This window comes from Haemaphysalis longicornis, unplaced genomic scaffold (genome assembly GCF_048455015.1).
Source record: "Haemaphysalis longicornis isolate Haplotype H1 unplaced genomic scaffold, Haemaphysalis longicornis Haplotype H1 scaffold_4, whole genome shotgun sequence".
Classification (NCBI taxonomy): Eukaryota; Metazoa; Arthropoda; class Arachnida; order Ixodida; family Ixodidae; genus Haemaphysalis; species Haemaphysalis longicornis.
In genome coordinates this window covers 165,418,868-165,442,105 of record NW_027526361.1, presented here as the reverse complement: position 1 = coordinate 165,442,105, position 23,238 = coordinate 165,418,868, and the positions used below count along the sequence as shown (strand labels likewise).

The following is a 23,238-nucleotide window of genomic DNA, read 5'->3' as shown; positions in this document are numbered from 1 at the left end:
AGAGACTGGTCGTTGTCCACGGCTTTCGGCAACTTTTAATCGCCCGGTGGTAGAGCCTTGGCAGTGGGACAGCTGCATTATAGCTTTCACGCAAGAATGCGAGAAACATATATGCAGCTTCAGGATCGGTTTGGTTATGAGCGCAGCTTCACTCATGGGTTTCTAATAATCTATAAAACCGTTCCTGGGTCTCGGTATTCTTTTTGCTTCGAAGGCAAGTCTGGGTTTGGCACTTGCTTTGATTTTGTGTTATTTTTTATTTCAAAAAAGCCCTAAAGGCCCTCTGGGGAGGGTATTACATAGGGGGGTTACACTTGTACCCCAAAAACTGCAAAAAGAACAAAATAAACACAAGATCTAAAAATGGAAAAAATAAGTTACATTGCTAGAGTGGAAACAAATAGCAAAATTCAGTAGAAAAATAAGAACAGCTATTGTTACAGTAACTATAACGAATTACACAGAGTATTAGCACACGGAATATGACCACACGTCTTTTAACACCGCAAGAACTGAATGAAAAGGAGGCAGTGAAATGATACATGTTATACAATGATATTTTTGCTCAAAGAATTAGTAGATTTTATGGCATGCGGTTCAGTAACAATGTTTGAGGGTAGGTTATTCCACTCCATTGTGATACGAGGAACAAATGTTTCGGCAAAAACAAGGGTATGACATGTGATGCGTTTGATTTTGCATGAATGATCTCGACGCAAAAAAGCGGCTCTGGGTACACTGATGAATTCGTTATGAAGGCACACATGGGAGTACAGTTTAGGAAATAATGTTAAGCGACATATGTTGCGACGATGCGATAAGGCTTCGAGATCAGCACGATGTTACGCTTGTATAGGGTGAGTAATTAGAACAGACGAAGCGGACAGCACGGTTTTGCAAGGCTTCTAAGTCATTTATTCGATATGCCTGGTGAGGGTCCCAAGTGGCTGATGCGTAATCTAGTTTAGGGCGTATTAGTGTAATATATACCAACTTTCGTAAACGCGCGCGAGCCTGTCTGAGGTCTCGTACAAACGGAAGAACACAGAATACTGGAAGGTACGCAGTGAAATTATACAATATTATTATTCGGCTCGTAACGTTATCCCAGCTTCTTTTGTTGCGCAAATCTTAAGGAGAGTGTCACTTTGATTTGAGAGCCTGGTAAGAAGGTGAGAAGAAGGCAAAGCCATAAGATGATAAAACTGTCTGCAATTGTTGACTGTATGGGTCACCCGACCTCATATCGATATTTATGTCGCCAGTAATCACGTAGGGAGTGTTGCTAAAAGTAACAGATGCTAACGTTTTCTCTAGAAACTGTAAAAATTTGGTTTTATGTCCGTTGCGGTTGTCTGTACACCACACTGATTGTGTCGATCTATCCGAACCTCATACTCAACATTTCACTCTCTTCATTGATAGGAGACAAATGTTCTACCAATTTATGAATTAAAGTATCTTTAAAATAAATAGCGAGGCCTCCACCTTTCTTGTTGTTGTTGTTGTCGGCGGAGGAGTTCAAAACGGTAGCCCGAAAAATAAGGTGCATCGCCTTTGTCCCTAATCCAGGTTTCAGAGAAAGCTATTACATCTAAATTTATTGATACTGACTGCAAAAACAGTCACTTCAATCCACGTTGTGAAGGTGGTTGTACTGCAAAGGTGTAAACGACACCCACAACGCTTACCTATGCAGCGCCAGCTGCATTCACGCACGTGGCATCCGCTCACTGCTACCCCCCCATCACGCTCTTCGTCTCCCTGTCTTGATGAAGTGAACGGAGGTTTGGCCAAAGCCATTCGAATTTCCCGCCTTCGCAGTGCTCGCGCGCCCCCTGCCTGAACAGCGCAAGCGGGAGTTCTGTTCTTTTTTTTTTTTGCTTGCTTTCATGTCGCAAGTGCCGGCACCTAACTGCGCAGTTTGGAACGCTCCGTTTCTGGCGGCCACTTTTTGCGTCTTTGCAAGGGTGGCTCCATCTCTTTCGCTGCTTCCACCTCACTGTTGTTTCACGCGTCACCGCCAAAGAGCGCTCTCCCCCTCACCAGACTTTGAATCCAAACTACCGTCTGCCGCAATCTTTGAACATTGGCGCGCCCGCATCACGTACCATAATTTGGATGCGAAAAACAGATTACAAACAGCGGCACGTGCAAACACGGTTAGTTGCTTTCTGCCGTGTATTTATGGGGTTTGACATGGGAGCGAACGAGTGAGTGAGTGAAAAGACTTTATTCGATCATCCGGCGGACGACTATCTTAGCCTCACGAGGGGAGGGTAATCGCGATGCGGCCACACATCATCTCGGCGTGGTGTCCTTTACTCGGCGAGCAGCCCTCACTACTCCCGCCTTCTGGCACCCGCGCCTGCCCCTCCCTGTGCTGGGGTGGTAGCGAGCACCTGGCGCTTTCGCTCGGGCGCTGCTTTTCGAGGGCAGCCGAAATCCACTGGGCGGCCCGTGTCTGTTGTTCCCGTTGGTCGCTTCCCGCAGCGGCCGCAAGCCACGGCGGGATCGTCGTCACTGTCCGTGCCTCCCTCGGATTTTAGATGAGGAGCATCTGATTCACTCGCCTTGTCCCTCCGTCGTCGTCGTCGTTGTCGGCGTTGTCCGCCCCTCCCCAATTCTCCTCGCCGCGCCAGCTGCGCTCTCCGCCGTCACCCCTCTCCTCTCCGATAGCGAACACTCTCTCGCGAGGGGCATTGGATTTGATTCGATTCGATTGGCTTGGATTGGATTTGATTGAATTGGCTTGGCTTAACTTGGCTTGGCTTAGATTGGATTGGATTTGGATTGGATTGGATTAAAGTGGATTGTCTTGGATTGTGTTGCGTCACAGCCGCGGCACGTTGCGTCATAGCCGCGGCAGAGGCGCTGGGGCAGGCGCATGTGCAGTACTCTCTCTTCCGCGGTTTCCTCCCCTTGGGGCGCGCTGCGGCTGCGCATATAACCGGTGTGCTGTTCTCCGGCGAAGCAACATCCACGCTGGGCTCAAACACCTAGAGTCCACGCCGCTTTACAAGTACGTCACCGTCGTCATCGACTGGGACCGGCTTACGCAGTCCCCTCATCGTTATGCGCGCTATAAAACGCGGTCCCTTCGCCGCTCCGCCTATGCGTCGCATCTACACAGGGGTTCCCGCGAGGGGAGGTGGGAGTTTTCTTTTGTGCACAGTCCCACAAAATGTGGGCCGCAGTAGCCCTTTACGATTCACACACGCGACACAAGTCACTCACATATACGCTAGAGCACACGTGTTTCATGAGCACCGGCGTGGGTAGCGACCCAGTCTGCAGTTGCCGGAACGCCACCGCCTCGCTTCGGGTCAGGCCCGGGTGAGGCGGGGGCATAGTCCTGCGCCCTAGTCTATACCAGCTCAACACTTCACTATACTCCGTCATCCTGTCTTTGGCTTCGCACCACCACTCCTTCGTCGAGTCGGCCGGTTGGGCGGGGCGGTATGTGAGACCTCGCGCCGCCTCGTTGGCCGTCTCGTTGTGGTTTGCGTTGCCTCGGGCTGACACGTCCCTTCCCATGTGGGCCGGGAACCACTCGATAGTCACCGCTCTGTTCGTTGGGTTGACCGCGCGCAGCACCCCCACTGCTGCCACACACACACTGCATCTGGCGTAGTTCCGCACCGCGGTCCTGGAATCGCTCAGCACGGTCGTGCATCCGGGGTGGGCGAGGGCCACGGCGATGGCTACCTCCTCGGCCTGATGCGCCGACCGTGTCCACACGCTCACCGCCGCCTTCGTCTCGCCGGTGACCGCACTGACCACCGCCGCGGCGAAAGCTCCCCTCCTGTCCTGATATTCCGCCGCGTCCACATATACGGCACCGCTGTCTCTGGCGTGGAGGTCGATCAAGGCCCTGGTCCTTGCCGCCCTCCGCTCCCTGTTGTACTGAGGATTTACGTTCTTCGGTATCGGGCACAGTTGCACGTGTCTCCGCACACACTCTGGTACCTCCGCTCCTTCCGCAATCTCCTCGTCCGCTCTCCTCAGCTCCAAACCTAGGTTACGGAGCACCTGCCGGCCGGTTCTCGTGCCCGAGAGCCGCTCCAGCTGGGCCGTTCTCTGGGCTTCTGCAATCTCCTCAAGAGTGTTGTGCACCCCCAGTGACAGGAGCTTCTCCGTGCTTGCACAGTCGAAAAGCCCGAGTGCGGCCTTGTAGTCCCTTCGTATGAGCGCGTTGATCCTGTTGCGCTCGTGTATCTTCCAATTGTGGAAGGCCGCCACATAGGCAATATGGCTCACGGGAAAGGACTGGACCAGCCGCGTTAGGCTGGCCTCCTTCATGCCTCCGGCCCTTCTGCTCGATACCCTCTTTATGAGGCGTATGGCCGTGTTGACTTTGGCCGTTAGGCGGTTGATGGTTTCGCCATTGCTTCTGCCTCGCTCTAGGAGCATGCCCAGCACCCGGATCTTTTCGACGTGCGGGATCACCTGGCCGCCGCTTGTTCGTATCATGATTTTCTCGCTGTCCCTTCTCGGGTCTCGCTTCTTCTTTCTCACTCCCTTCCGTGGCACCACTAGCAACTCCGACTTGCTCGGTCAACACACCAGCCCCGAGCCGTCCAGTTGCTCCTCGATGGCGTCCACCGCCGCCTGTAGCGTGTCTTCAATGTGGGCGTCGCTGCCTCCCTTTACCCAGAGCGTGATATCGTCGGCGTAGATGGTGTGCCTGACCCCGCTGACGCGCAAGAGCCGTTCAGCCACTCCGATCATCACTAGATTAAACAGCAGCGGTGAAATGACCGACCCTTGCGGGGTCCCCACGCTGCCAAGCTTCTTCTCCGGTAGCTCAAGGTCACCAACGTGTATTTCAACCGTGCGACCCGACAGAAAATCTTGATGTATCTGTATGATCGCTCGCCCATGTTCAGCCTCGACACCTGCGCCAGGATAGCAGAGTGCGTCACCTTATCAAAGGCGCTCTGCAGGTCCAGGCCGAGCACGGCACGGTTGTCCCTCGTCCTGGTGTTGTCGTCCAAAATTTCGCTCTTGAGCTGGATCATAGCGTCCTGGGTGCCTAGCTTGCTCCTGAAGCCGATGACCGTGTCCGGGTAAAGCCCCGACTCCTCCAGGTACCGCTGCCACCTGTTCATCAGGACGTGCTCCAGCACCTTGCCCACTCAGGACGTGAGCGAGATGGGCTGGAGGTTTCCAATGTCTGGCGGCTTGCCCGGTTTGGGGATCAGGATGGTTTTGGCCGCTTTCCATTGCCGGGGAAGAGTCCCAGCCCGCCAGCAACGGTTGTAGTAGTCCGTCAGGCTCGCGATCGCTGGCTCGCCGAGATTCTTCAGCACCTTGTTCGTCACTCGATCTGGTCCTGCCGCCGATCTGGTATTGAGGTCATGCAGGGCCGCTCGGACCTCCCATACCTCAATGTCTCTGTCCAGGTTCGAGTTGGCCGCACCCTGGTAGTCCGGGTGATGCACCGTCGGGGTGGCCGGCAGGTACTTGGCGTCCAGGTGCCTTCTCACCTCGTCCTCCCCGCATTCCGTGACCGCTGCGTGCATGATCCTGGTTAGCCGCTCTCGCTGGTGCGACTTGGTCCTGGTTTCGTCCAGGAGGTGCCGCAGCAGGGTCCACGTCCTGCCGCAGTGCACCTGCCCGTTCGCCGCGCTGCAGATCTCGTGCCATCGCTGGGCGCATAGTGTTGTGCAGTGGGCCTCGATTACTCGGTTTAGCTCCGCGATCTTCTTGCGGAGCTTCCTGTTGGTGCGTTGTGCTTTCCACCTCGTCAGGAGGGCTTTCTTGGCCTCGATGAGGTGGGCCAGTCGGTTGTCCACTCGCTCGATACTGGCATCCGTCTCAATCTCTCTGGTCGCTGCCGTGGCCCGCTCCATGAGCCCCGCCGTCCACTCCTCGATGTTCTCGATCACCACCGTCTCGCCCGGTAGGGACCCTCGGAAGGCGTTCCAGCCGGTGACTTTGTGCGCCCTGACGCAGTTTCTGGAGTTGGTAGCCGTGTCGCCCATGCTGAGCGGGACAGCGATCTCCACGATGTAGTGATCGCTGCCCAGCTCGTGCCCCGTGTTCCGCCAGCCAAAGTCCCCCGTTTCCGCATTGTCGCTGCCGCCGCTCCGAACGAACGCGAGGTCCGGCGTCGTGTCTCGGGTGACCGAGTTGCCGATCCGCGTGGGGTCCGCCGGGTCGGTGATCAGGGTCAGCCCAAGGTCGGTCGCGTCCTGCAGGAGGTCCCGGCCCTTGACCAGTGTCCTGCTATAACCCCAGGCCTGGTTCGGCGCGTTAAAGTCTCCGCACACGACCAGTCTGTTGCTCGGGCCGGCGATGCGGATAGCCTTGTGGAGCAGAGCCTTGAATTTATGTTTCCTGTGTGCCGGGCTGCTATAGACGTTTAGTATGAATGTGCTCTCCTTCCTAGTCTTCTTCCCGGTTACCACCTCGACGAAAGTGTGCTCAATCAGGCTGTTCACGCCGAGTACCTCGTGCTCTAGGAACGTGATACCCTTTCTCACCAGGGTGCAGGCCCCTCTGCCGGTGCTGCCGGTAGTGTCCCGCAGGCTCGGAGGGCTGACGCTCGCCTTGTAGCCTGGGAGCTTGACCTCCTCGGTAAGGGTTTCCTGCAGTAAGATGACGTCGGGCCTCACGGTTGCCTGTTCCAGGTGTTGCTGCAGGACTGCCTTCTTTCTGACGAAACCGTTACAATTCCACTGCCAGACTAGGAGGCCTCGCGTGGTCCCTACTGCTGTAGCTGATGTTGTTGCTGCTCTATCCATGCTTGCGGTGGGTGGTGTTGCTGGCTTGGTACTTGTACTCCTGACGCCTGCAGCGCCGCCATGATTTGTTGTAGAGCGGTGTCAATGTTCGCAAAGTGTTCGTTGAATGCACAGACTGTCAAGTTGTGTTGCTCTTCCATTCTGTTGAGCCTCTCGTTGATTCACCGCTCTTTGAGGGTTTCGGTGGCTCTCTTCTTGGGCACCGGTCCCGCTGCCACGGTCGTCGTCTCGTCTTCCACAGTCTCCTCTTCCATAGCCTGAGGGGCTGCGGCAGCCGGGGTTTGCGCCCGCTCCGCCTGATGATGCGGCGGCTGCTGTTGTCGCCGCTCGCATTGCTGCTCTTCCGCCAACTGTTGTGTCGGCGTGGGTCGTCCCGGTAGACCCAGCTTGAGCGCCATCACTTCCTTGTTGGACTTGTCCAGCGCTGCCACGAGCTCCGCGACTTTTCTGTTGAGTAACTCGTTTGCTCTGGTAAGCATGACTACGTTCTTCTTGAGTACCTCCCTCTCCTCGCCCCTCTTGTCGCCTTTCTTGTCCCCGCTGCTACCTCCACCGCTCGGCCCTGGGCTCTGCTGCAGCGATGGACCCCTCTTCCTAATTCCTGCTTTGGTGGCGTCCGCCCAGCTTACGCGCTCTCCGGACTTGGATCTGCCGCGCTGGCGACTCGCGCTTCGGCCCCTGCTGTTCTTCCTGGAACGTGACGTGCTCCGCTCGGTAGCAGCTGTTGTTGCTCTCTCCACCGACGTCCTCAGTTCCGGGAACTCGTCTGGGTTCGGCAGCTGCGGTCTTGCACGCTGCTCCTCCATCTTCCTTTCCCACTGCCGCCGGGTCACCACGTAAGGTACCTTGTACCGATGCTTGCAGTCGCGATCGCCTGTTGGGTGTGGCCCCCCGCAGATCCTGCAGTTGACCTTACAGTCGTGCCCCTCGGTCGGGTTGTTAACGCCGCAGTCGAAGCACACTTTAGCACTGGGATTGGGGCATACGTCCCTCCTGTGTCCGACCCTACCACACTGTCTGCACACGTCAATGTGCTTGCGGTACAGGCTGCACCGGAGGAGTACCGTTTCATAGCACACATAATTGGGCACCTTCAGCCCCTCAAAGGCCACGATCACCGTTGTCGTATTGCCAATGCGTTGCGCTCCGCGAGCCAGCGGGTTGCGCGGGTGGACGATGTTCCGGTGGATTTCTGCCGGCCTGTCCTCCACTGGAACTCCTCGTATTATTCCCTTCACCGTGCCGTCTGGCGTAGTTTGGTATGCTCCTACCTCATGTACGCGATCTCCAATGCGGATGGACTGAATTCTGGCGTAGGCCCGGGCTCGTCCCTCGTCTGGGGTGCTCACCACCACGATGTTCTGGTGTACATTCGGGCAAAACGTGTCTGCCGCGCCGTCTTCCCTTGAAACCCCCGCTGCTGCGCGAATGGCCGCCGCCACGGTCGCCTGCAGCTTGGCAATGTTTAGGCCTCCCCGAGGCCTGACGAAGATTTTGATGTCCTCGCTTGGTAACACATTCGGCATTTTAGACGCCCTTGCCGTGGAGGCGATGACTCTCTTGGCGTACTGGTTCCTTTCTCGAGGCCGAGATTGTCGCTCTGGTGTCGCCGGCCGCGCAGCCTCCTTGCCTTGGATCTTAGGTTTTCGGACCACGTGCGTCCAGCCGGAGCCTTGTTGAAAAGACGAGTCGGACAAACCTGTTTCGTCGTGTCCGCTCGGGTGGACTATCTTTGGTGCACTTATTCTTGCGCCAAGTAATAAACCGTTTCCTTTTTCTGCGAGATGTACGCTACCCGTTTTGTGCACAGTGTGTCAGGTTCGTTTGGGTGCAGCGCTACCCGAGTTGGTTGTTTCGGGTTGTGTCTATGGTGGCGGAATCCATGGCTACCTACGTGAAGTTGTCGATGCCACAAGGTTTCTTTGCGCCCGCTTCCCCCTTGGAATATTTATCTCATGTGCCGAGGAAGAAATTGTATAAGGATCTCGTGGATAAGGTTTTGCCGATCCCACTGTACAGGTCCCTATGCAGTGTGGGGCCGGGACAAGATGTTCTTCGGCGCGTGAAAACAAATGCCAGCTCCTGGATATGTTAAATCGTATTTCTTTAAATTGCATGTGGGTGTACTACCTGTAAAAATCTGGATGATTGAGAAAGGTTTATTTGTGCCTTGTGGCCATGATTGCTTCCCATGCAAAAAACCAGAGACCATCGAACACGTGTTCATAGATTATTGGGACGGGGTATTCCTATGGGACGTGTTACAGCGTACCTTAAAGAAAGATTTTCCTGTGGATAGTCATAGAATTAGGTTTTTAGCCGTAGAAAATTGAAGGGGGTGTTCCATACGACTTCATAATGTTACTGGCCCTACACGGTATATGGAAGGCTCGCATGGCCCGTCGGTACAATGATGTCGATGCGAGGCCAGGGAGGGAATATTTTTGTAAAAATGTCCGCTACATAGTCGAGGTGTTGAAAGCCGAGCCTAGTCCACCCGAGTGGGTGACTGTGCTGGAGAGTGTGGCGAGACTACCGCCTTTTTAAACCTGAGACACTAGCAAAGTATGGGCTAGTGCCTTTTTACGTTGTGTACTTTTGTTGGTGTTTTGCATGTATGTATTGACCCAAACCGGGCAATAAAAAAAAGTGGGCGTAGTTCAGTCGGCAAGACGACGGGCTCTCGCTCTTGTTCTCCACGCGGGCCCAGGTTCCATCCCAGGCTGTGCCAGCAGTTTATTTGTGTAGCCACAGTGTAGCCCGTAGCCAGTAGTAGCCTGGGATGTATGTTTGTGTAGCCAGTAGCAGCCTGGAAGTTTTCTGCTGACGCGGACACGAACATTTCCTTGATTGGTCAGAGGTATACTGCTTCCCAGTAAAAATGGTAATGTTATCACCTTTTTCCCTTACACCTCTGCAGTTTGCATGTTGTATAGAGAACGACTTGTGAGTCGACGGTAGATAAGATTTGAAGTTGAAGTCCGAAATTGTGTGATACTAGCTGGAATCATTCAAGCCCATCAGAGCGAAATCTAGTAGCAATTGTCATTTTCATGCGACAGATTCAGTTGCGGATTTGGGCCAGGTTTCCTTCGTGAGCTGTGTGAATGGTTTACCCTAAACCCCACAAATATCCAATTAGCACCTACTGCATTCCTTCGGGCAGTATTATCGATGGGAAATGTGTGGTCGTGCTACAGACCGGTCTGGTATTTCACCGTACGAAATGGTTTTACAGTTTAGCGTAAAAGCTTCAGTTGGTTTCATTTCCTAATATTACGTACATTACGTCGCTTTTTCTTGGCTTTAGATTTTGTACAAGTGTACCAGTCGCACGGCCACCGTAAAGCGGCAACCACATGGAGCGTTTTTCTCGCGTCTTGCGGGCGTCGCCGTCTCCTATCGGCGGCGTGAAACGAACGTTCAGGAGGAGCAAATTCAAAAACGGAAAGAGCCAATTTGACGAATTAGGCGGTTTTAGCAAGCACACTTGTATGGCAGATATTGGTGCTCTGCGACGCCTTTCGCGTCAGCACCGGGAGACGGCGACGGCCGCCAGACGCGAGCAAAACGCTCCATGCAGTTGGCGCCTAAATAAAAAAAACTGTGGCTCATTTCTCTGTCATAGGAATCGGTAAAACACGAAAGTGAACTTTTGCAGCGAAATCTGCAGCTGAGCGTGATTTGCGGGTAGGCGGCTGTCTTGTGCATGTGCTTGTTGAGCGGCGTGCTGCTACCGGGTCACTTCCGCAGAGGTATGCTGGCGTCATTTCCGTGACGAATATGACGTCAGTGAAATCTTAGTGTATGCCGGCATAAAACTCTTTCGTGTTAAAATATAAAACCGAAAACATACAACCCTAAGTATAACGTACTCTTTAGTACTGAAGGTTGCTTCCCCGCAAGCACACCCTGTGTGCCGGGGTGCACCCTTTACAGGCCGCTTGCTCCGTTGTACTGGCGTCACTTCCGTGACGGATATGACGTCAGTTAAATCTTTGAGTATCCAGGAATAAAACACTTCCGTGTTAAAACTTGGCCGCGTATATCTGCTCAGATTGTTGCAAAGGTCGACGAAAGACGGCGGTGGTCTGGCCTGGCGCCCCTGCCAAGTAAATGCCTCCCTTCTCTTTCCCGCTCAACTCTCATGATGTTCCCTTCCAGTCTCGCTCCTCTCAAGATCGGTTTGCTCAGCCAGTTTATATTTACCGCGCCGAATGCCTCGATGCTAGCGCAGCCGTACGGCGGAGACGCGCGTGAATCGAGGCACACTACTCCACGTGCCTTCCGAGCGGAACGTGAAAACTATCTAGTGGAACTTTTCGTTAATGTTGCCGTTTGATTTCTTAAAATTCTGCTAGGGCAACCGCGGGCTACCGCTTTTGTATTGTTCTGGGCGTATTTTTTATTAAATCGACCATTAAATCATTAAATCGACTTTGAAGCACGAACGCATTTTCAATGGCGCAAACGTTTTATATTATTCAATTCATCTCGTTTTGCAGAAACAAGGGAGCTCAACACGGCTGAAAAGTAAGTATTATATGTTTGATATTTTCAACTTGGCGGCCCCTTTATTCTTGTTCTACCAGTTGTCAATTTAACCTACGCCCACAAAACACGTGGTTACGTATCTTATGCATTCCTATGGTCCGTAAAGCTCTTTTCCAGTGCATTGCTGGCTATAAAACCCACGCCTTTCCTCACGCGAAAAGAGTGAAAAGCAGGCCTCGGGACTGTAAATGGCCCATTTACAATCACCAGTATAACAGATATCCTACTTCAAGTTAGCCCAAAAAATTGAACGTCCACTTCGAACCTTCGACCAAGGCAAACTTTCTTGCACTGTAAAGTTTTTTTAAAGGCAGTATTATTTTCTTAGCGACCGCAACGCTGCATTCCTGGGGAATGGCATATGAATTGCAGCCTGTTGGGCAAGCTCACCAGCAGTGAACGACACTCGGCTCCGCAAAGTCTGATGGCGACGCAACTGGAAGGAAAAAGCACCACGAGTGGGCTCTTTTTTCTCTTCTTCTAACCAGCCTACGCATCTGCTCTCGTGCTAAACTTGGCCCGTTTGACGGCATCGCCGACTTAGTCACATAGTTGGCGCTGTGTCAGTGGGCATGGTTCAGGTGACCCGCTAAGACTACTTTACTACCCAGATAAGGAAAAGTAACATTAATCGGTTTGGTCGGAAAACCGGCTTTTTACTTTTACACTTTGAAAGACCACTTGCACTAAACATTAGCACATTTCGCATTGTATTAAGTTTTTTTTTCTGTATCAGCTCTTTCTGCAAGTGACTCGAAATCGATACTTGTCATTAAGTACGAACCCGCGCCACTGCACTGTGAAGTATCGTTATAGCTTTAAGGCAAATATTGCGGCAAGAATATTTTGGATAGGACGGAATCAAAGTTTACGGTTGAAACCCCAGCAGTCACGGCTTCACGGCGCTCCCGCCCCCTTCGACACATATTACAGGATGAGGCAGCAGGAAATACACAATACAAAGAACAAACCAGAAACAAAAACGCAACATAGGCGCGATAAAAAATTGTTTAGCTTAGATATCTCACCTCACAGTTCTAGCACTGGTGTTTAGTATCAGCTACAGGTGCCCAAACAAAGGGACAGAAAACTGACCACTGCACTACCTATGGTTGGTTCTCATTTATTAGGCGATCCAGCAGTCTCTGACTCGCTGGGACCCCATTGAAGATCACTTGCAAAGCATCTCACTTGGTGATAGATGCTCGGTGGCGCATGACAGAACCCAAAAACGTACTTTCCTTGACAGAGCAGCTTTGCTATTCTGTTATAAACAAAACATTTGGTCACCGTTATACAGACGCTGTAGAATAAACTTCTGCCTCGCTTAAAGGAGCCATGAAGACAAAATACAAGTTGGGTCTATTAGAAAGACTGCTTAGTCCCGGTAACAATGCTAACAATATCATCGCAATCTTCGAACAAATAATGGAGGAGGAGGAAGAGGAGGAATAAACATTTATTCTGCTGTATTAGTTCCGTTGTGGGAGGCCTCCTTAGTCCAGGAAGACTTGGTCCTTGGCTGCCCGGCGGGCCCTGTCCACCAGTCGTTGCTGGTCTTGAGGGCGTGAGCTGGTCAGCTGGTCCTCCCACTGCTCCAGTGTTGGGTTTGGTTGGGGGGTTAATGATGGTGATTGTCGGCACTCCCAGACCATATGGTAGAGAGTGTTGGGTGTGGGGCAGTGTTGACAAGTCAGAGTGTATGTTGTTGGGTAGATGGCATGGAGTAGTGTTCCGTGGGGGTAGATGTTAGTTTGCAGCTGTCTGAGGGTAATGGCGTCCTCTCTGGTCATGTTGGAGTGTGGTGGGTGGTAAATGCGGCGCTGCAGTCGGTAATGGGCGATGACATCCGTGTATCTTCTTGGAATGTCATCGCTGGAGGTCATCGATCTGTCTGCCAACGAGGGGAAGGCCCGGAAGGTATGCTCGCGGGCAGTGGCATGTGCCGCTTCATTTTCCTCGAGGGATGCGTGGCCTGCGGTCCAGACTATGCGCAGTTCGGGTGGGCTTTGTAGATTGTTCAGGATGCGCATGGCTTGACCAGAAACACGACCTAGTTGGTAATTTCGGCAGGCGGTTTTGGAGTCTGTGACCACAGTGAGGTAGTCTGAGCCCGCGGTAGCAGCGAGGGCGATGGCAATTTCCTCTGCAGACTCTGTGTCAGGGACTGGGATTGTGGCCGACGTGAGTTCTGTGCCATGGTTGTTGACAACGCTGATGGCATGCGCAGACTTTCGAGGGTACCGGGCAGCATCTCTGTAGCGGACCGCTGGTTTGTTGTCTCCGTAGGATTTTCTGAGGGTGATGACCCTGGCCTTTCTTCGGTATGCATTGAATACGGGATGCATATTTCTGGTGATTGGAGCAACGGTAATAAGTTGGCGTAGAACCAGGGGAATGCGCTGTTTACTATATAATGTCTCCTGTGCATCGTAGCCAAGCCGACGTAGCGTATGACGACCCGTTTTGGTGAGTTTAAGTCTTTCAAGTTGGCTGATCTTGTGAGCTTCAGCGAGTTCCTCCCAGGTGTTGGGCAGACCAAGTTTCATTAGCTTGTCGGTAGAAGTTATGGGAGGTAGACCAAGTGCAAGCTTGTAGGCCTTCCGGATAAGGACATTCAGTTTGTCGCGCTCGCTATTCTTGAGACTGAGGTATGGAGTGCCGTAAGTAATCCTACTGATGATTAGGGCTTGGGCAAGCGTATTATGTCGTGCTCTTTGAGACCATGGCGTCTGTTGCTTACGCGGCGAATGAGATGGGTGACTTGAATTACTGTTTCTTGAACTTTTTGGATGGTTGCAAGGCCTGCTCCGTCTCTCTGTAATGTTAAGCCGAGAATCCGTAGGGTATTAACCAGGGGTATAGAGTTACCATTGACTGAGAGTTCAAGGTCGGGTATGGGGGCGGGTGGGCAACCTCTGCTGCGTTTCTTGAGCAGTAAAAGTTCCGATTTGTCAGGGGCACAGGAAAGCCCGCGAGCCCTGAGGTATTCTTCCGTGATGTTTATTGCTGTTTGGAGGGCGTCTTGTTGTTCTCCTACTGAGCCTGTACGCGTCCAGATAGTGATGTCGTCTGCGTACAGCGCATGGCTGATTCCTGGTATCTTGTTAAGGAGTGGCGGTAACCCTCGCGCTGCAAAGTTAAAAAGCAGTGGAGAAATGACAGAACCTTGGGGGGTGCCTTTTGGTGGTGTTTTTAGAGTTGCCGTGCGGAGTTGTCCCACGCCAATCGTGGCCGTGCGGTCGGTGAGAAAGTCGCGTAAATAATGGTAGACTTTCTCTCCGCAGTGGGTAGATTGCAGGCCTTCGAGTATAGCTTGATGGGTGACATTGTCAAACGCGCTTTTGACGTCAAGTGCGAGAATGGCGCTCTTGTGTTGGCTGCTGAGGTTATCTAATAAGTCTTCTTTAATTTGAAGAAGGATGTCCTGTGTTGAAAGTCCGCGGCGAAAGCGAAACATGGTGTGCGGGAGGTACTCGTTGTCTTCCAAGTACGGTGATAGTCTGTCGTGCACCATGTGTTCGTAGAGTGTGCCCACGCAAGAGGTAAGAGAGATTGGGCGCAAGTTGCGGAAGTTAATGGGTTTGCCTGGCTTGGGAATCATGGTGATGTCTGCACGTTTCCACTGCGCCGGTAATTGTCCTCGCTCCCAGCTTTCATTGATGTATTGTAGGAGGCTGTCAATGGTTTTATAGTCAAGGTTTCGCAGTGTTTTATTGTTGATGCGATCGTGTCCTGGTGCTGTATTGCGGGTCAGTTTGCGGATAGCAGCGATAATTTCCGTCGTCGTGAAAGGGGCACCTAGGTCCGGGTTAGATCTTCCAGCGTAATCGGGTAGGCCCATGGTCAGGGAAGAAGCGCTAAGAGAGGCGCCAATATGGTAGGTCGTGATGTCGCGGAGGAGTTCTTCATCGGTACCGGGATAGTTGTGGATGAGCCGCTGGAGGTGGTGTCCTGTAGTTGCTTTGCTTTCCGTGCGCCCGAGTAGAGACCGGAGAATGAGCCAGGTGCGGCAATTACTTAAAGGTGTTGTGCCACCAAATTTTAAGTCTGTAAAAAGCCTGCTGTAGGCTTCCTCTGCATGCAACGACCCTCAACACGAAGTGCTGGGTACACCAAGCGCTTAATATATATTTTAATTCGCTTCTAGAAATTACCTAAATGCTCTTCTGGAAATCGGGACCCATCGCTAGCGCCACTAACCATGACGTCAGTGGATTGCCAGCACAGCAAAGTTTGTGACGTCATACAACGCTAGCGACTCGAGCGACGTCTATGTGAACTCCAGTTACCACAGTTTGTTTGGTCGCTTGGTCGTATCGACACACTATACCGATACGACGGCGACGACGACGCGACGCCGACGAGTCGTTAAAACATCGGCCAACTGCCGAATTGCCAGACCGCGTGGTCACACCACGCCGACGGCGACACAAACAAGTCGGCCTATGGAAAGTCGCCGTAGTGTGACTGACTCGCCGACCGAAGACGCCAACAAAACCGGTCGCCTGACTCGTCGCACGACGCGTCGTCAATCGACCGAGAAGCGAAAACTGCGCCCCGACAACATTCGTGCCGCAATGAACGCGGCTCTATTTTGTTAGTTTCTGGAGGGTAATAAACTCAGTAAGTTCCATGAAGCCCATACAACTCAACACTAGCGCTAATGCGATCCGTATTTTGGCGTTCGACGCTTCGGCCGTGCTCTTCGGCGACGCCGCTACCCCGGAATGCGTGTGCGATCGGCTCGCCTGTAGAAAATATAAGGTCAGTTTCGTTCAGAAGAACAGTTACGTAGGGTAATTTGGGTAATAAGAGATCAGTATCGGCAAAGGTTTTTAACGTAAAACGTAAAACCAAAGTACGGCAAGCACTATCCCTTCAGTGCAAAATCGCAGTCGCAGCCGGGCACACTTATTTTTGCGAGCGCTTTCGCAGAAGAGCAGAGTTGATGGCGATAAGCTGTCGCGGGGGCTTCGCGGAACCTTGCTGCGCAAGCGCTATTTAAAAAATGTGAGTTTACAAGCCAGGAATTTTGTAAACTAGCTAATAAACACCGACGCACGACTCCAAGGATGGGCCTCCATCTAGTACACCGGCTATATCGCAGTGTGGAATCGGTTGTTCGCTGGCTCAGTGGTCTCGCGCGTTCCGCCCGTCCGGTCAACGTTGCCGGTTCGATTCGCGGCGTGGGGCAGCTTTTTTTTTTTTTTTTGAGCATTTTTTTAGCATTTTTATGGTTTGCAAATCCATGGTTTTCATTTGTCTGCATCCGAGGATGCAGACAAAGAATCCGCGTCGGAGCTGTCGCGAATCCCAAAAGCTATCAGCTTTTGGGTTCGGAGCTGACGTGACGAGTCGGCGTGTTTACTTCCGTGGTGAAGCACATATGTGGGGGAGCAGACGCCGCAGTAAAGTCGCAACGTACCGCAGCGCCGCCGTGGCAGAGCCTCCTCGCAACACTGTGACGTCACTGCTTGAATCGGCGCCCAGAAACCGAAACCGAATCCTGTTCACATGAATCGTGCGATAATAAATTTTTCACTCAGAATATGTGCGTGTGAGAGCATGTATTATGCTGTCTAACGAATTATAAAACGTTTGCAACAAAGAATGCACAAGCAACAAATTTGGTGGCACAACACCTTTAAGGTACCTTGTAACTGATCGCAAAGCTGGTTCCAATTTTGTCGGCTGAGGGTGTTTGCATATTCCTCAGCTTGTTTAGTCAGCTGCGCTATTCGCAGTTTGAGCTTGCGGTTGTGTTTTTGTTTCTTCCAGCGACGTATCAAATATATGGAGATAATAAAGAAAAAGTGTGAAGCAGTGGCGACTCCCTAGCTAATTTCCCGCAACTTTTCTATGACGTCACAGAACCTTGTTTGTGCGATTAGCGCCGCCTAACTGACCGGTCGCGAAAACACATGACTGGACCACTGTAATGGGGCATCTAGTTCCATTTTACCACATCACTTGAATGCTAACGTCCAGTTAACGCAGTAAAAATTACGTTTTATTGTTGGCCCGTATGACGTCATTCTTGCTCATAACACGTCACTGTGGCGCAAAATTTGAAAGTTTTTAAATACTTCGTGCTTTATTTTCGTTAAAAAAAACTCTTTTGGGGCTGTAATGGAGCTGAGTGAGATACTGAATCCTAGTTCTCTCAAATTAAACGAAGTTGTATTTTCTCTTCGTGGCCCCTTTAAGACGAGATGAAGGACTTTTACCTACGGCTGCAGCAAGTGCCTTCTTAGCGATATAAAGAGATTTTGCTCAATTGTCGTATAAAGTAATTCAAAGTGTTAATATGAACACACTGAAGTGTGTTGGTGGCTCTGTTTCAAAGCAGTAGTTGGATGTTCCAAGTGATGGTTGAGTTTTCAAGCAGAGATTGAGTGTATATGAGAACTCAGTAAAGTACGCGTAAGTTGCCGCTTGCAGCGGGTGGTTGCACCGATTTTACGTTCGAACACTGATAACGCCTGTTATGGGCTCCACAAGAGCTGCCTACAAATAGCATAGACCTTCAGAGACAAAGCACGGTGTGTCATGGCTGCTACTGCGTATCCACCCTATTCGGTCTATGTCGACAAAAATCCGTGGGACACTCGTTACTTATCGAGGCAGCTGAATACGTCGCGTGACGAGGTTCGTTGTGCCACGTCTTCTTCTTTCAACTCAGGTCCCAGACCCTACTTCGGAAAGGCATCATCGTTGAGGACAGCAACGAAGGTGACATCAAGGACCCCGACATCATACCACCGAAGAGTGACTTGGAAGGTAATTCCAACACGTGTAGAGTTATTGTTACGAAGAAACAGTGATTTGAGACGATATAACAAACATGTAAGACTAAATATGTGCGAAAGACAAAATTCAGAGAAGACACGCTATATCCGATGGGCTGGCGTTGGTTCAGTGAAGATTTTGTTATAGAGCAGACATTTATGGGACAACTCAAAAATGTAAGTGGGCCTTAACTTACGTCCTGCTGAACGCTGAACATGATAAATCTTGAGTTGTTTCCTGCAAGTTAACGAAGTCACCTTGAGTCACACTGGACACTTTGAGTGACAGTTAGGGGCGACACCGCGGGCTTCTGGCACCCGAACATAAGATGTGACTAGCCATGGCGATGTTAAAACGTAGCCATGTTTGGTCCTTCATTGGGCTTCCTGAAGGCGGAGCGAAGAATCCTACGGTGCCGTCCAAGCCCTGGTCAAGCTCCGGCGATGGGGTCCTTGTCTGTTAAAGGACACTGCGCTACCCGTTCAGTGATTATAATTCTCTTTTTATGGTATCTTCAACTCCCCCTCCAAATGATCGCGCCCGAAAAGGGACGGCACCAACATAGTGTCCGAACCCCTACCGACCACCACTTTCAAATCATCTGACAACTTTCCCTGTCTTCTTATCATAAAATCAGCTAACAGTGAAACCCCAGTCACCAAAATGTTTTCTAGTCGCAAAGCTCGAAAGCATCATTGTTTAGAACTACAAGGTTGAAAAGCTAACCTGCGGAGGCGTCCTCATCGAGGTTGCACACAAAGAAAAATCTAATAACCTCCTGAAACAAACATGCACGGCCAAGAAATTACCTCCTAAAACAAACATCGTCGGCCAAGAAATTACACTCACACCATGCACAACCATAAACTAATCCCAAGGCGCCCTTCGCGAACTGGAATACATCAACGACACAGAAACAGACATTCTGAAAGGACTGCGTGAACAATAAGTCACAGCAGTGCGACGTATTAAAGTAAGACGAGATGGCAAAAAAATAAAAACAATACACATTCTACAGACTTCCGACAGAACTCCCGTACCACAATCCACCACAGCAGCTTTGCTGCACTTTCCGACGCGTCGCACGTGCCATACCCAAGCAGCTGCTTAAGATTACCCTGATATGGGCGCGGTACTAACATCTGCTGATGAAGAATTATACGTGCAAATTGTGGCCAGCCTGACCATCGGACAGAGAAGTGTGCTAGGATCAATTCCCCTAACTCCCATGAACCGCACTCTCTAATTCACGATCCTGAGAAAAATTTAGGACAAGAACGAACAAACATCATGAATGCAAATGAAAATATCAGCTTTTGGGTTTTTGGAAAAATGTTCGCCTTGTGCTCCTAGGGAAGGTATGCTGACGCAGCTTGCCGGAGGGTGGCGCGGTATTTGGTCTTGGCGGTGACTCAGTGCAGCCATGCTGACCTTGTCCCTCTTCGCCCACCGCAGGGCTGTCCTCGGTAGCCTTCGTCGCCACGTCATCCACAGAGCCCGTAGTTGTGGCGCCCACACAGTCCACCGGGATCAATTTTGCGCCTTCCGGTCCTTCAGAGCTTGCCCCCAGTTCTCCTGCGGGTACAGTTGGGAGAGACAGTACACGACAGGCACCGTCTTCTACGTCTGCGGGGCCCCGTTCTGGGCCCTCGCCGCCCGAGCTGCCCCTTAGTCGGTGTGCGCACCAAAAAGCCCGAACCGTCCGTTTATCCGCGCGCCCCAGACATGAAAATGAACGGGGCGCTGACTTCACTGGTACGCAGGTTCGTCGAGATCGGCGCCCGCCTCCCAAACAACAAAACAAACGTCGGCGGCTTAGCTCAGCTAACCCTGGGTATGCTAAGCGAAAGCTTGGCTTAGCCTGGTTAAGTCTTGGTTTCACTTGATTAATTTTGTATTTAGCTGCATTTATACAATTGGTCCAAAGCCTGATTCTGTATACGGCTGTGGTTCAGCTTCCGGCGTTTTCCGAGCCGAACAGGTGGTATGCGCGTGGTGGTCAGACGCCGCTTGCCGACGAATGCTGACAGCTTCCAGCTCCAATACAACGCGTAGAGAACACGGCCCGATCTCGCTCTCATCCACGGCCAAGCTCGCATGCTCGCGGCCAGGCATGGTCAGGCATAGACAGGCGAGAACCAGATGCGGCTAACGAACGCAGCCGCCGGCGAAGCTCAGGCCGGCGAGTCACGTGATCCGCTTCCAAGGATACGGCGCAGCTGCGGCCAAATGGAGCTGAAATTCACCGCGACGGCGGAGCCGCTCGACTAGATTAGTAAAGATATGCTGTAAAACCCGTTGTCCAGAGTAACGGGCTACGCAGCAATCGGTTATTATCCACAAAAAACACGAAACCTTTTGTTTGGCGCATGATAGCCTTAGTTGCTTATGTGCCATAAAACACAACACAACACGCAGCGCGAAAAATGACACAATCAAAATCATATGTAAACGTGTATTCTTTCCAAAACAAAATTACTCACAGAAACGTAATTCCAGTAAATTCTAGAAGTCACAAATAAATTTGGAATATGTTATAAAATCCTTTATAAACATCAGCCATGTGTTATGTGCCATCAGGAGACGCACCTAAATTCAACATGCCAAACATTTTCCGCCAGCACATTGTATTTACCGAAGACAGAAACGAATGCGCGCATTCACCAGGGGTGTAGCATTAGTCGTACAAATAAATATCCTGTCCCAATCTTCTTCGTGTAACCAACCTCAAAGCAGTAGCCTGAAAACCTGCCTCAAAGCAGGCTTTTAACTGCTTGACGTCTCTCCCGATTACCGATTTACAAGTCAGAAATTTTTGATAACAATAAAGAAGATTCCGGAAACCTAAACGCACTTAAGTGGTGTTCTGTGGCCACAGTGATGCCCCAGACCGCCTCACCGAAAATTTCTTGTTGTCATACGGAACTTTCTCTTCGATCAGAAACAGCCGACTTATGCTTTCCTGGTGCGTACTGGTAGGCGTAGGCGTAAACAGCAAAATGGTGATGCACCTATTTATTAAGCGTGGTGCGTAACTGGAGAGACCAGAACGCAAGGGTACTCGAACGGAGTCTATACGTATATATACTTTTTTCTGCTGACTAGAAAACTTCGGCAAATAAAAACGGAGGGTCTCAGCGAAGATGACAGACGGACTCACAAACATGAACGGAACGCAGGATGTGGGCACGTTAACTCCGTCTTGTTCAGTCCCAAAAGGCTGCTTACCGCAAATGGCATGTACCTAACATTCCGTGTGGTAAGTGCCCATGAAAGAAACTGTCCTGGTATTAACGCTACATTACCCCCTCACTCCCGCTGAGGGGCATCGCCTCGATGTGCAGAATGGTAGCGGAAAGAAATACTTGTCAGCGGTACGGTTGCAGGCAGGTCACTTCGTTGTTAACACGTGAAAAAGGGTTTCATGCCCACGACGTGGACGACATCAGGGTGCGGGCTTCGATGGCGTGGGTTGACAACTTCGTCGGCGACAACCTCGTACGTTACATCGGTGACTCGGTGCGACACTCTGTAGTGTTTGAAGTAGCTTGAGAAGCTTTTCGCAGGGCGCCCGAAGTCGAACAGGGGTCCATACGTTAACTTCGTCTTCTTCGGTTCCAAAGGGCTGTTACCAGGCTTAAAACGAGCGGGTCTATGGCGGAGGTGTATCGGTCTGCTTGAACCTCCGCCCAGCTGAACACAGCTTCCTTTGTCTTCGTCTACGTTCGCCCTAGTTCCATCCACGAGTGTGTTATACGCGTCGTATCTCGTTGGGCCGTATTGTAAGCGAAAGTTATGTATGGTAATACGGCGTCCCAGATCTTGTGCTCCACGTCAGTGTACATGTTTAGCATTTCCGCTATTGCTCTGTTTAGGCATCCGTCAACCTGTTCGTCGGCAGGTGATTGGTGGTCGACTTCCGATGGGAAGTGCCGCTAAGCCGCATGACTTCGTCGACGAGCACACCAGCAAACGACTTGCCTTGGTCGGTAATAACGCTGTGGGGGCACCGTGGCGGCGAACTATGCTGGCGAAGAAAATTTTGCAACGTCAGTCGCCGTTCCCTGCTGAAAAGCTTTCGTTTCCGAGTACCAAGTGAGGTAGTCAGTGTCGACAATTATTCACGTGTTTCCGGTAGGTACCCATACCGACTTGTCGGAAGGGCTGCTCAAGGATTTGTACAGGCTGCAGTAGTCCCATAGGCACGCGCGCAAGTAATATCGGATGGCCCCAGAAAGTTTTAGGCCAGTAGTACGTATGCTGAATCCTAGCTAGAGTACGTTTGGAGCGGCAGTCGGCTCGCCATGGCAAAACAGCGAAATTTCGTTTCGAAGTTTTGTGGGAACAACGAGCACGTAACTTCGGCCACAAGGAGAAATGGTTGTCTTATAGAGGGCACCCCTACTTAGGAAATACAATGACAACCCTATCGAGAGCACCTTCGGCACAGTGTTGATGCGTCCTTCTGGGAGGTCCACCAGTGGCCGTAGCTCCGGGTCTGCGACACAGACGATGCGTCTAGCACGCCAAGAAATGCGTCGTCATCGTCGTAGTCATTCGTCGACGCCGGGACAGCCGGTGCTTGTGAGACAGCCGGCGTCGGCATGCTCTCGGCCAGGCTTGTGCACGAGGGTGATGTCGAATTATTGAAGCGGAAGGCTCCATCGGGCTCGGGGTCCAGACGACCGGGTCCTTTTAACTCATCAGCCAGCAAATTGAGTGATGGTCGCTCACCACTGTAAACGGACTACCATAGAAATACGGTCAAAATATTAGCACTGCCCACACTACGGCCAGACACTCCTCTTCGATGACCGAGTAGTTGGCTTGTGAAGGTGACAGCATCCGGCTAGCGTAAGATATAACTCCCTCAGCACCTTCCTGTCATTGCAGGAAAATCGCTCCGAGTCCGACGTTGCTGGCGTCGGTGCGGAGTGCGGTAGCGGTGCTTTCGTCGAAGTGGGTCAAGGCGGGTGGCGTTTGCGACCGCTGCCGTAGCGCGCCGAACGCCGTCTGCTGTTCTTAATTCCAGAACAACCCGACATCGCTTAGCGCACGGCGAGTGAGAAACTGCTATGTTGGCGAAGTTTTCAATAAATTTCCTGTAATCAGGGCATAGCCCACGAAGCGCATGATAGATTTC

At 51.6% G+C, this 23,238-nt stretch overlaps 1 protein-coding gene across 3 annotated transcripts in view; it reads left to right on the top strand.

The window, feature by feature from the left end:
* Window positions 1–23,238, top strand: part of LOC144179492 (neural cell adhesion molecule 2-like) — a 408,645-nt gene that overhangs the window by 361,290 nt on the left and 24,117 nt on the right. For all 3 annotated transcript variants that reach the window (XM_077707865.1, XM_077707866.1, XM_077707863.1), the window contains 2 exons: window positions 11,255–11,282; window positions 17,989–18,086. In XM_077707865.1, the coding sequence (XP_077563991.1) occupies window positions 11,255–11,282; window positions 17,989–18,086 (126 nt within the window). The remainder of the gene's footprint in view (window positions 1–11,254; window positions 11,283–17,988; window positions 18,087–23,238) is intronic.